This window comes from Xyrauchen texanus, chromosome 12 (assembly GCF_025860055.1).
Source record: "Xyrauchen texanus isolate HMW12.3.18 chromosome 12, RBS_HiC_50CHRs, whole genome shotgun sequence".
Classification (NCBI taxonomy): domain Eukaryota; kingdom Metazoa; phylum Chordata; class Actinopteri; order Cypriniformes; family Catostomidae; genus Xyrauchen; species Xyrauchen texanus.
In genome coordinates, this window is record NC_068287.1 from 3,864,723 (window position 1) to 3,878,085 (window position 13,363).

At 39.3% G+C, this 13,363-nt stretch overlaps 1 protein-coding gene across 2 annotated transcripts in view; it reads left to right on the top strand.

The window, feature by feature from the left end:
* The window catches only part of prkcab (protein kinase C, alpha, b), a 247,828-nt gene extending 239,730 nt beyond the window's left edge, over positions 1 to 8,098 (top strand). For both annotated transcript variants that reach the window (XM_052139685.1, XM_052139686.1), the window contains 3 exons: positions 1,041 to 1,148; positions 2,571 to 2,711; positions 4,302 to 8,098. In XM_052139685.1, the coding sequence (XP_051995645.1) occupies positions 1,041 to 1,148; positions 2,571 to 2,711; positions 4,302 to 4,469 (417 nt within the window). In that variant the 3' untranslated portion in view covers positions 4,470 to 8,098. The remainder of the gene's footprint in view (positions 1 to 1,040; positions 1,149 to 2,570; positions 2,712 to 4,301) is intronic.
* The last annotated feature ends 5,265 nt before the right edge of the window (positions 8,099 to 13,363 follow it).

A 13,363-nucleotide genomic window follows, 5' to 3' on the forward strand; every position in this document is an offset into this window, starting at 1 on the left:
CAAATTTCAGAACTTTCCTATGTACAGTTCTATGGGCTGCCATAGACATAAATGGTGGAGGAAGAAGAAGAATATTAATAAGAACACTAATGGATGCACTTTCAGTGCTTGGCCCTTAATAACTTGTTATTGTACCAAAAGTCCTGCAGATTTTTTCTTTTCATTACAAATCCATTAAAATGCACAATGGACAAAGTGGTGTCCAAAGGAAGAACATTTCATGGTTCGAGATCATGGACGGTGTGTTGGGACATCATCCCGCTGTTAGTGGAGAGACCACTCTGAACACCATGGCAGTTACAGTCGTTGTGCTGTCAACGCTAACTTATCTTGCTAGCTAGCTAATGTTTACAAACTATATAAACTCAATATTCTAGATAATTAAACAACATGATACCTCAGCTGCGTTTTTCGTCTTTATTGTGAAATGGGAGTGCGACGTTGGCACCAGGGTGGCATATTAAGGCTGGGTTTTAGTGTAACACTGCTGGGCTATTGGCCCATTGGTGGTAATGCGGATCGATTTTGGCATCGCAGCTCGAGGTCCGAGGCTTTTGGCCCCGACTGGCCAGTTTTTAGCCCTAGCTAATGAGTGACGGACGGAATGGGAGAAGGCTCGAGTGGACTAACTAGTTTTTGCATTCTTTGTTTGATGTCAGAAAACATGTCCGCATTGCTGCTGAATAAGTCTGAATTTTTACTGTATGTACTGTATGAGTGTGTTCTGTCCAGCTTTACAAAAGTTTGTCATGGTAATGGATGGTGGTAAAATGCCATCATACAAAAAAAAAGATTAAAATGACAGAATGATTGTGAAGCTTCACAAAAATCCCATATTTAAGAGATTGATATAAAGTATATAGAGTGCTGTCCAAGCCTCAGTGTGAAACACACTTCCTGTGACTTTTGCCAGAATGGTTACCAGGATTACATCATTTACATATGAGCTCCTGGGTCCAATTACCCAACAGTAGATACATTGTGTATATTCCATATCAACTATCATCAAGATAAATTGTTTTATCTATTTCTAACAACAGCCTCCATTTGATGGAGAGGACGAGGATGAGCTGTTTCAATCCATAATGGAGCACAACGTGTCCTACCCCAAATCCCTGTCTAAAGAGGCCGTGTCCATTTGTAAAGGGGTGAGTCTGTACACATTAGCAGGAGCTATTTTATTCATTTATATTCCTGTCTCCTGTCTTCCACTGAATGAGGGAGAAATAATGCAGAGGCAATATCGGAATTAATTTCTGAGCCGTGATAAATAACTGATGTATTTTAATAATACTGTCAGTCATGAAAATATCACCTTCTACAATATTAATAGTTCATTCCATTTGTCTTTCCAGCATTATTGCTTATGTCCTCTTATGAGAAAGAGGAAAATTTCATTTGATTTAAGGTGGAGATATGAATGTCAGTAAAGGCTTAGAAACATTTAATAGAATTATTATTAAATTTAAGAATGAATAACTTGAAATAGTGAATGTTAACAAGACTTTAATCGTAGTTTCAGATCAATTATTTATTTGAGTTATTTAAGTTGCAGCTTTGATTTAAAAAAAGGTTGTTTATTGATGGTATATGCTTCTGTGAAAACCATCAGTCCGCATTCTTAATTTTTTTTTAAAACAATTGTGTAATAGCCAAATTCCCAAGAACTACACTACCCATAATCCTCAAGTCAGATCCACCAATCAGAAAATAGGTTTGTATACATTCCCACAAAAATCATTTGTAGCTCTTCCTTCAGTCTCATACTACTTATAAATTTGTACATATGGTACTGAATACATACAGTATGTTGCAATATACACTTAAACATATTGTTTTTATACATACAGTATAATCAACAACTTCAGATCAGTAGTTTAAAATGTTTCCATGATTTTTCATTTGATTGTCATTCGCATTGCTTCATGGTAGGGCTGGGCGTTATGACGATATATATTGTGGCGACGATATAAAGTGTCAGTCGACCGAGATTTTGCTCTACCGTGTATGTCGCGATATGTAATTATCCATGTGGCGCAGCGTTTATTATGATAACCGATTTTTATTGGTTTTCCAGAAACAAATGACTGTATTGCGAAATATATCATTATCGTTATATAAAATTACTCATATCGTGATATAAGATTTTGGTCATATCGCCTACCCCTACTTCATGGGATTGTAGTTCATTCTCTTGTTAAAGAAGTTAATACACATTATTTGTACTTTTTTATTTTGAATCAGATTTTCAAGTACTTTTTTGCTTCAAAAATGAAATCAAAGTTTGTAAAGTTGTGGTTCACTTTGAAACTGGTTGACTTGATTCATGGCTTTTCTGAAGATCTCTTTTATGAAGGATTTTATGAAATACCTATAGAAAAATGAATGGGAAACCTATTTCCAGCATCTAGATGGATGAAAAAGCAGCCGGGCACTGTTGCGCTCTATTGGGGGGAAAGTTTGTTTTGACTTGTAATAGCAAGAGATGGGAAAAGAATGTGAGGAAGAGTCTTCACTGTCACTTTCGTTTAATAATCTCTGTTCTCTCCTCCATATACACACACACACAGCTGATGACGAAGCACCCATCTAAGCGTCTGGGTTGTAGTCCAGAGGGTGAGAGAGATATAAAAGAGCAGGCTTTCTTCCGCAGAATTGACTGGGAACGACTCGCAAACAGAGAGATCCAACCTCCATTCAAACCCAAAGTGGTAAGTGTGTGTATGCCTGTACCCATTTGCCTTCACCTTTGTGTTGAATATTCAAAAGATATAGACTACATAAATCCCATATTATAAAAGGAATAATTTGAAACTTCTGTCAACATTTGCTCCCCCTCATGTTGTTACAAACCTTTATAACGTTCATTTTCTCAATAAGTAGAACATAAAGGAATGTTTGCTAGAATGTTAAGGACTGAATGCATCAGTCGCCATTCTCCTTTTGGAAGAAAGAAAGTCAAACAGGTTTGGAACAACATGTAGGTGACTAAAAAATAAGTAAATTATAAATTTTGGAGTAAACTAACCCTTTAGGAGCTTTATTGTAACATTGAATCAAATTGCCCTTTTAGCCCGATTCATCAGTGTAAATCGAGTTAATCGGCCAGCCTGGGGTGCCTTTCCCAAAAGCACCGTTAGCCAACTATGATCGCAAGTTCCATCGTAACCAACATATTTGAACGATTTGGTGTTTCCAGAAACCGTAGTCTCACAATGCAAAGTTGCGTGGTTGGTACTACAGCTCTCCATCTGTGGTTAGAAGCATAGTTAGTTTTATGTGTGGACATAGTTATATATATATCTTTTATTCCATATATACAGTATCTTTCATTCGGTCAATACTTTCATCACATTTACATACACTTAAGAAAACTATTTATTTGAGGGTTTTGTAGAAAGCGTTGATCTGAAACATCACATAAACATGAGTGTAGCTATTAAATGGATTAAAGGCTGTCAAAAGAAAGCACTTGGAGAACACGACGTACACAGCATACGTGTAAGTGCTGAAGTCTGATGTAAAGGGAAACCCCACTATTGCAGCGCAATATATCTGTTGCAGCAGCTTTCGTGCTTTCTGGAGTACGTTTAAATGAGCTATTATAATTTGATATACACAGAAGTTATTACTCCACCTCCTGCGTAACATCATTAACGACAGCTCTACATCGCTGAACCAACGTGGTTCGAACAATGGATGTGCAACATAGTTACTATGGTTTCGGGAAACAGTCATGACTAGCTAGTTAATTTCTCCAATGATGCAGTGTATTATGGTGCTTAAGCAGTGAGTTACGTAATTGTAAGATAAACACACCGCACCCTAGGTTGGTGACTAGAAAGCTGTGGGTGTGTTTCGGCAAAGAGATGGCAGGGATGTCCTTAGGTCACCTAGTCTATTTTAAGGATCTTTTTATGTGTTTGCATCAAAACCACCCACCCTGTGAGCTGATCTTCCCCTGCTGGTGTCTGTATGTTTTTTAAAGTTTGTTATTCACCTGATTCATCCACACCTGTGACCCTGTGTTTATAAAGCCCCAGGGTTAAAAAAAAAAAAAGGAACCCATTGGTATGCCACAAGCGCTAGAGCCGGGCTGCAGATATTTCATGCTTTAAATGTAGCCCTTTAATAGTCCCCATCCCCTTCATTGAAATACTCCATTTACTGGACACATGAGTGTATATTACGTCAATGGCAGAAGTCCTTGTGAATGAATTTTCTCTCAGGCACACTGCCAGCTTTTCAATTTAGTCTAAAAATAACCCACCCTCTTTCTTTATTTCCCCCTCCTGTCACAGTGCGGCAAAGCAGCGGAGAACTTTGACAAATTCTTCACACGCACGCAGCCCATGCTGACTCCTCCAGACCAACTGGTCATTGCCAACATTGACCAGAGCGAATTTGCTGGATTCTCGTTCATAAACCCGGAGTTCATCCACCCGGCATCGCTTCACAGTGTGGTATGAGACGGCCCGATGAAGACGTGACCATCCGACCAGCTCAAACTACCAATTGCATCAGCGTTATTTATGAGCTCACCAAATCTTTGTAGACAGTTGAATACCCTTTATCTGAACATATATGAACTGAGGGGACACAGGATCAGGGGGGGTTTAGTGGCAGAATGGAAATATATCATAAATGCATGTGTCCGCATTCACACTTCGAGGGCAATACCTAATGTAGATGATATAAGTTTGTTCCAAAACCTAGTGAGCTGCTTACTGTCCTGTACATCTAGTATATTGGCAGAAAAAAACCTGTACAGGGTGCCTATTTATGTTAGTGGCGAGATGCGCAAGGGTGATGCTCGGACAGCTCAAAATGCTCAAGCATCCCATATATGGCAAAATGTTTTCTACCTAATCGGACTTACGGTTTTCCCAAAATCCTATATTCTTCCATTGACAGAATGTTAAAACAGGCCAAGACTATTTAAAAACTGAAATGTAAAAAAATGTTTACATTTACATAGGTAAAGTTTGTCCACTCCAGAGAAACTTTGATGTTGGCTTGGCAAAGCATGGCCTGAATTTTTTTAATAGTTTAAAGTTTGAAGTTAAAGGTAATACAGGCCTTCCTGTCAGACACAAAGTCAGACAGACTGATAAACTTTGAGAAAGACCACATTTGACCACATCAGACCACAATAGACCATAACAGATTGCATTAGTCCTCATCAGACCCCCTAGAGACCACAACAGACCACTTCAGACTCATACCACTTTAGACCACATCAGACCTATAACTTCATCAGACTATCAAGAAACCACATTAGACTTCAACAGAACCCATAGACCAGATCAAACCACATTAGAACTCATCAGACCTCCAAGAAACCACTTCAGACCCCATTAGACCACTTCAAACCATTTTAGACCTTGTCAGACCTCCAAGAAACCACTTCAGACCAAATAAGAAACCCAGAGACCACATCACACCAGTTGAGATCCTGTTAAACCTCATTAAACCCCCAAGAGAGTATGTTAGACCACTTCAGACCCCTTTTGATCAATCATCTATCTGTCTGTCTGTCTGTCTGTATGTCTGTCTATCTATCTATCTATCTACAGTATCTATTTACAGCAGATTGTGTAAGTCCTCATCAGACCCCTGAGAGACCACTACAGACCACTTCATACTCCCTTATCCAAATCAGGCCTAATCAGAACCACTAGAGACCACATCAGACTTTATTAGACTACATCATACCATCAAGAAACCACATAAGACCTCAACAGAACCCCTAGAGACCACACCAGACTACATTAGACATCATCAGAGCTCAAAGAAACAACTTACACACCAATTGACCACTTCAAACAATAATAGACCTCATCAGACCTCCAAGAAACCTCTTCAGACCACATTAGACCACATAAGAACACCTAGAGACCACATCAGACCAGTTCAGATCCCATTAGACATCATTAAACCCCCTAAGATCTATCTATCTAGGCTTTGTCAAGCTAACATCAAAGTTTCTCTTGACAAACTTTACCTATCTACTTAGTCTATTGTGTTGTTAGCTTAGCATCATGCTAATGTAAAGTCTCCCGTGAGGAGTGAGTATTTGTGTGGTGCGTGGAGTTGTAACCTGTGTAGAGTGTTCCAAATCCATCACTAATGAGGTTTCCGTAGAAGGCAGCTGCCTATGCAGACAGTAGTTAGCAAGCAAGTTTACTAGGGTTTGGTACAGAGTTATAATGTGTGTTCTGTACGTCCTCATAGCAATGACAGTTTGTCTAATGCCTGTATGCAGAAAGGTGTTGTGTGCAGGCCAAAGACCAGTGCGTTTTTACAAAGCTTACAGATGTTTTTGATGCTGGAAATGGTGAGCGATCCCTTGTTCCAGACCTCAGATTAGTTGTGTGTGCAGCATGCTTGACATGAAGCAGGTTTTTGTGTCCTATCCCTTATACCTTCTCTACTGCCATTTCTAATGTTCCTGAATTATATATTTGTAAATCTTGTTATAGGAGTGCCAAAATATAGCTGCATCAAAACGTTTTTTATACCTAGCTCTATACAGTTTATGTATATTAATTTGCTGATGTCCCGTAACTTGACCTGGGCTGACACTTGAACCACTCCCGGAGTTTGAGCATGACTGTTTCTGATCCAATCGCTGCCTGCTTGCCTAGCTCAATATATACAGACGTTTTTCTCTTGATCTAAATGTACAAATTGTGAGACTGTGATTCTTCATTGATAACTGGCAGACCCACATGGAATCAGAACTCTGCAGAATTGGAACACCAATCATTCACAAAGTTTGACAAATATCCATTGTGTGTTAGTTTATTAAATATTTTGGTTAATCTGATAATGTTTTCAGCTTCTAATAAGAGTGTTGTACTCTCAATTTTACACATATTTTCACACAAAATCAGCACAGTTGGGTAACCATGGGTAAATGTATAGCCTAACCTCATGAAAATTATGTGACTGTGGCAACATGTGTGCAAAATTATATTACATGGTTCATTGTACGTATCGTGGCAGTTCCAAAGAGAAATGTCCACTGTGTGGCACTAAAAGTGAGTTAAATGTTCTCACAAACAGATGAGGTTTTTGAGGTTAATGCTCTATTGAGTAGATATCAACAAAACGTACCTCCATACCCTAAACCTTCAACCTAAACCTAACCTATGGCAAAAGCAAAGCAAATGTGTGATGAAGAACAATTGCTAAAGCAACCACGTCATTTCCGGCTCACGTGTAGACTAACTAATAATGCATTTAGATATCATTGTGTGACAAACAGAGTAAAAAAATCGTGTTTATGATAATCTGCTATTTTACCTGTAATTTGTGAATAAAAATCATTGCTGTTGTAACGCCTCTATTGTTCATTCACTTGGAAACTGCCGCAATACATACGAGGTGCGTAAAATGATTTTGCAAAAATTTTGGTAAAGTAACGTGATTCTGTGAGACCATTTTGCGAATGTTGCAAGAGGTAAATGTGACATTTAAAATCCAATAGAGGCACTTTATTTTGATTTGTAAAGGTAATGGTCTTCAATTAAAATCCAGCATATTATACAAAAGAAAACTTCCACTGATAGACTCAAACAGCCACAAAGAATGTGACGAAAGACCAAAAATTTTGCACTTTGAAATGTAGTGGGCAGAATCTCATGAAACCTGTCAAGAACTTCACATTTAACCCCACAAATGAAAAGAAATTAAATACAATTAAATTGACATTATCTGTTTTTCTCCAAACATCTAAACAACTCAAAATTGTATCAGCTAGTTTCATTATATTTATGGGAATGTTAATTGTTTTGAAAATGTCAAATAATTTTCTAAAAAATATTAGTGTAAAGTGATCAATGGAAAGGAGGAGGCGAGAACCGGCTTGACGATATAAATAATAGTTTTAATGACAACATAAACACACACATGACGGACATGTCCATATAACGATCTCTCTCACCCACACGATCCTCTGCAGTTGACCTTTGTCCCTCACGGAGGCATAATTAGCCTAATACGGGACCGGGTGTGTAGGATCACGACCCGGCCCCGCCCTCCGCCCTGCCACAATTATTTATATATATATATATATATATATATATATATATATATATATATATATATATATATATATATATACAGATCTGGAACAATTTAAGAGACCATTGCAAAATGATCAGTTTCTCTGGATTTACTATTTATAGGTATGTGTTTGACTAACATTTGTGTTTTATTCTATAAAGTACTGACAACATTTCTCCCAAATTCCAAATAAAAATATTGTCATTATGAGCATTTATTTGCAGACAATTGGTCAAAATAACAAAACAGATGGCATGTTTTCAGACCTCAGATAATGCACAGAAAACAAGTTCATATTATTTTTGAATGATTCAAGCCACGTACAAGGTCATCCTGGAAGAAAACTTGCTTCCTTCTGCTCTGACAATATTCCCCAACTCTGTGGATTGTTTTTTCCAGCAGGACAATGCTCCATGCCACACAGCCAGGTCAATCTGGATGGAGGAGCACCGGATCAAGACCCTGTCATGGCCAGCCCAATTTCAAAACCTGAACCCCAGTGAAAACCTCTGGAATGTTATCAAGAGGAAGATGGATGACCACAAGCCATCAAACAAAGCCGAGCTGCTTGAATTTTTGCACCAGTAGTGGCATAAAATCACCTAACACAATGTGAAAGACTGGTAGAGTGCATGCCAAGATGCATAAAACTGTGATTGAAAATCAGGGTTATTCCAATTAAATATTGATTTCTGAACTCTTCCTAAGTTAAAACATTGTTTGTGTTGTTTAAACATGATTCGTTATTCGAGGTCTAAAAACATGCCATCTTTTTTGTTATTTTGACCAGTTGTCATTTTCTTCAAATAAATGCTCTTAATGACAATATTTTTATTTGGAATTTGGGAGAAATGTTGTCAGTACTTTACAGAATAAAACGTCTCAGGTTACTTAAATGTAACCCTTGTTCCCTGATAAAAGCGGAACGAGATGCTGCGCTGGTAGCGCTTTGGGAACACCGTCATTTGTGTGACCAGCTGTGAATATGTGTGTAACACGTCAATGAACATTGACCTGAATACATAGCCTCTGCCGGTGTAATCATTGGATGCACCTGGGGCTGGGCTATAAATAGATGCGTCACCGGAGCATTGTCAGGTATTTTGTCTGAAGAGCAGTCCTGGGGCATCCCAGTGCGGCAGGGAAGCACAGCATCTCGTTCCGCTTTTATCAGGGAACAAGGGTTACATTTAAGTAACGTTCCCATTACAAAAAGCTACATTTCTGATGCTGCGCTGGAAGGGCTTTGGGAACGGGAATACCCACGCCGCCGCACTGTGGCTGTCCGGACCCCCTACGGTTGTGTAGTGTGCTCAAAATAGCTTGAGATGTCGACTCAAGGACATAAGAGCCCGGAGTGGCAAGAACATCCAAACTATAAAAATCGAATGAATGTGTGCGGAGAGGACCAACGTGCTGCATGACATACTTGCTGCAGAGGGAGACCTCTAGCCAAGGCTTTAGAGGAGACAAGCACTCTGTAAGAGTGAGCCCTGATACTTACTGGCGAAGCTTGACCGCGCGCCTCGTAGGCCAGGGCAGTAGCGTCCCTCACCCAATGCGACATAGTCTGCTTGGAGGTGGCTGCCCCCCGGTTGCGGCTCCGATGGCAAACTAATAGTTGTCCTGACTTACGCCACTGGCTAGTGCAGTGGACATAAGTCTGAAGTGCACAGACTGGACACAGTCTGTGAAGTCTTTGCTGCTTCGGCGTTGCAAACGGCGGGGAGCAGAAGGCTTAGAGAGTGACCGGATGTAGGGTCGCGAAAGGCACCTTAGGCAGGTAGTCAGGATGAGGGTGCAAAATTGCTTTGGTCATTCCTGGGGAAAACTCTAAACAGGCTGGCAAAACAGACAGTAGGCCCCAATTCCCTTTAGAGAGGTAATTGCCATACGAAAAACCATCTTGAGAGTCAGAAGTCTGTCAGACTCTGACTCTAGAGGTTCAAAGGGGATCTCAGCCAGACCCTCAAGGACTATTGCTAAGTCCTATGAAGAGGCCCTGGTCCTAACAGGAGGCCACAGTTGCATGGCTCCACGAATGTAGTGAGCGTGTAGAGGATGCCTCCTAAAGGGCTTCCCATCCATCAAGGTGTGGCATGCCGAAATGGCGGCCACATAGACCCTGAGAGAGTCGGGGAATGTGCCTGCTGACAGTTCTTCCTGCAGAAAGTCCAGAACTGAAGCAATCTGGCAGTTAACTGGTTCTTTATTATGAACTTTTAGTGGAGGGAAACGCATACAGGCGCATTCTGGGCCATGTATGCGTCACTGTGTCAGATGTATGAACATGGCATTCCCCGGGGCTGGGTGACTCAGGGAGAAGTAGAGGAGACATTGCGCTGTTCATAGAGGCGAAGAGGTCCTCTATGCGCAGCGCTATCAGTAAGAGGCAAGACACTTGCTGGCGAACTCTGGCCAAGACTCCCGGGAGCAGAGAAATCGGGGGAAAATGCATACAGACGCATTCCAGTCCATGTATGCGCCATCGCGTCCAGACCCAGGGGGGCTGGGTGACTCAGGGAGAAGTAGAGGAGACATTGCGCTGTTCATAGAGGTGCAGTAAAATCTCACCCAGATTTTTGTTCCACTACCTCTGGGTGGAGTTTCCACTCCCCCGTTGGTATTTTCTGTCTGGACAGTTTTAGAAAGAAGAGAAAGGAGAAAAGGTTCACTGCGCACTGCCTAACCAATTCTAACTCCTAACAGAGGAAAGAAAGTTTGACAGGCTTGTAGAAACACACACACAGAATGATCTCTGAAGACAAAATATCTGACGATACTCCGGTGACGCATCTATTTATAGCCCAGCCCCAGGTGCATCCAATGATGACACCGGCAGAGGCTATAAATTCCGGTTAATGTTCATTGACTTACACACATATTCACAGCTGGTCTCACACATGAAGGTGTTCCCAAAGCGCTTCCAGCGCTACAGAAGTGTAGCTTTTTGTAAAGGGAACACAAATGTTCATTTAACTCAAACACATACCTATAAATAATAACAGTATTAATAGTTCCAGAGAAACTGATCATTTTGCAGTGGTCTCTTCATTTTTCAAGAGCTGTGTATATATTTTCTAAGCCAGGGGTTTTCAAACTGAGGGTTTGAGAAAGAAAGAAAGAAAGAGTAAAGACTGCAATAATACTCTCATAGTGGTTAATACAAAGTTAATACATTCAACATAATACTGTATTACTTTCTATTGCTTTAGTACAATGACCATATAAAAGCCAATTCATTCATTTAGCAAGCAACATGTTTTATTTATAAGAGCACTGTTACTATTTTCCCACACAGTATAAATGGGTCATACATGAAAATACAAAGCTGCATTTATATTTTAAAAAGGGGATCCCTTTCAAGTGGATTGTCATATTTAGAGGTACTTCACATGAAAAAGATTGAAAACCCCTGTTCTAAGTTCTTTATTTTCTTTCAATGTTGGTGTGAAAAATAACCCCTGACATGTTTTGGAGAGATTTCCCCAGTGATTACTTTTTGTGAAACATATTGGAGTGGGATAGGGGTTTTCAGATATGTATGACCTCTAATATAACCCCGTATCTGGTAGTGTGCAGCCTAGTGTTTGTCTTTTGGTAAGAAATACTCATTGTGTTTAACTATATGTCCTACAGTTCTTATCAAATATACTGTATATGTACAGAATATCATATTTTGTATCTTTTTAGATCTTAATTTATTATCATCTTGCATTTTCTCTCTGTGAGTTCTTCAATGTAGAGCACTTTGTTTACTGTTACACTAAAGGTTACACTATATACTAAGATTTATGTTCATACAGAGATGGCATATGTTATCCTGCAAAATTTTTACTAAGAATTGAATGTGCTTTTACTAACCTAGATGGTTTCTATATTTAGATTATCCACACAAAAAAAGAAAACTAGTTTGGCTAATTAGGGATAGCTTTAGTATCAGCAGATCTTTGTTATACTGTATGTGTCTCCTGCAGCCTGATCTCAGGTTGATCTCTTGTATTTATCTGCTATGTTTTCTATGCTGACAGTATGTTAGCTGTATATAGACTGACGGATGATGTGGATGTTACAGAGCCTCTACATGTATGTGTGTGTGCTTGTGCTTCTACAGTGTGCATGTGGGATGTTGGCAAATTGGCGCATGCGTAACGATGTCGCATGATTCCTGGATTCTTTAGCATGGAATGACTGTCACACCAAGTACGACACCTGTCCCACCTTAACTACCTTTGTGTTGTTGCTTTTGTTCCTGTTTTGTTTCAGTTGGTGGATGAAGAATTGAACTAGACTCCATAATGTATAGATTCTACCCTGCTGCTGAGTAATTCCTAGGTATTAATACGGAACAGTTGGGCTTTGTATTAAATATATTTATCGGAAAATGTTACAACAAAATAGAAATGATGTGAAATTAAATTTGATACTCCAGATATAATCATTGAGACACAGACAACATTGTATGCATTCTCCCTGTATTAAGTACCTCAGAAATGCTGCATTTGGGCTCCGTATTTTTGTTTCAAGCCCTCAGTGGAATACTTATCAGATCCACCATTTCCTCAATATTAACCAATTTCTTTGATCCAGGGGCTATAAATATAAGCATACTAATTTATAGCATGTTCAATGAATACATGTAAATGCTTCATGCTGCAACCACCGCAATGTTCAAGCCAAATCTACACCCTTGCTTTGATCTAACTTTATTTGGTATATATTTTGGAACTTTGATAGACCTCATGTTTGGTGTTCAGGCCGCTATGTGTGGACAAACCAGGACTACGTGGATATTCCAGGTGTTTATTTCTTTATCTCAAGAAGTAAATTAAGTTACAAGCAGAAATAGAGCCGGACCTCTGATGAAGTGATTCAGAAAGTAAACTGTTGTCTTGCATCCTCAAGCAGATGAACATAGAGTGTCTCACATTGAGAGTATTCAGAAATGTAACAGTTATGTGTTTGAGCATTGTTTCTGCATGTATGGTGGCATTCCTTGTACTTTGTGTACTTCATGACATATGAAGTACCTTATTTGAACATTCCAGCCAGCCACTTATTATTTTATTAGGAATTATTAATATATGTATTATTACTATTACTATTATTATTATTGTTGAATTATGGATTCCAGCACAGTGTTTTTGTTTAAATGTGTTTATCAACTCTTAATTTTCTAAACCCTTGTTTTGTTTTGTTTTTTTTTTGCAAGTGTGTCCCTCTGTTCATTGCAAAGGATAATGTGTATAAATAAATGTATAAGTTGATTTCCCATGATTTCCATGTTCTGGTT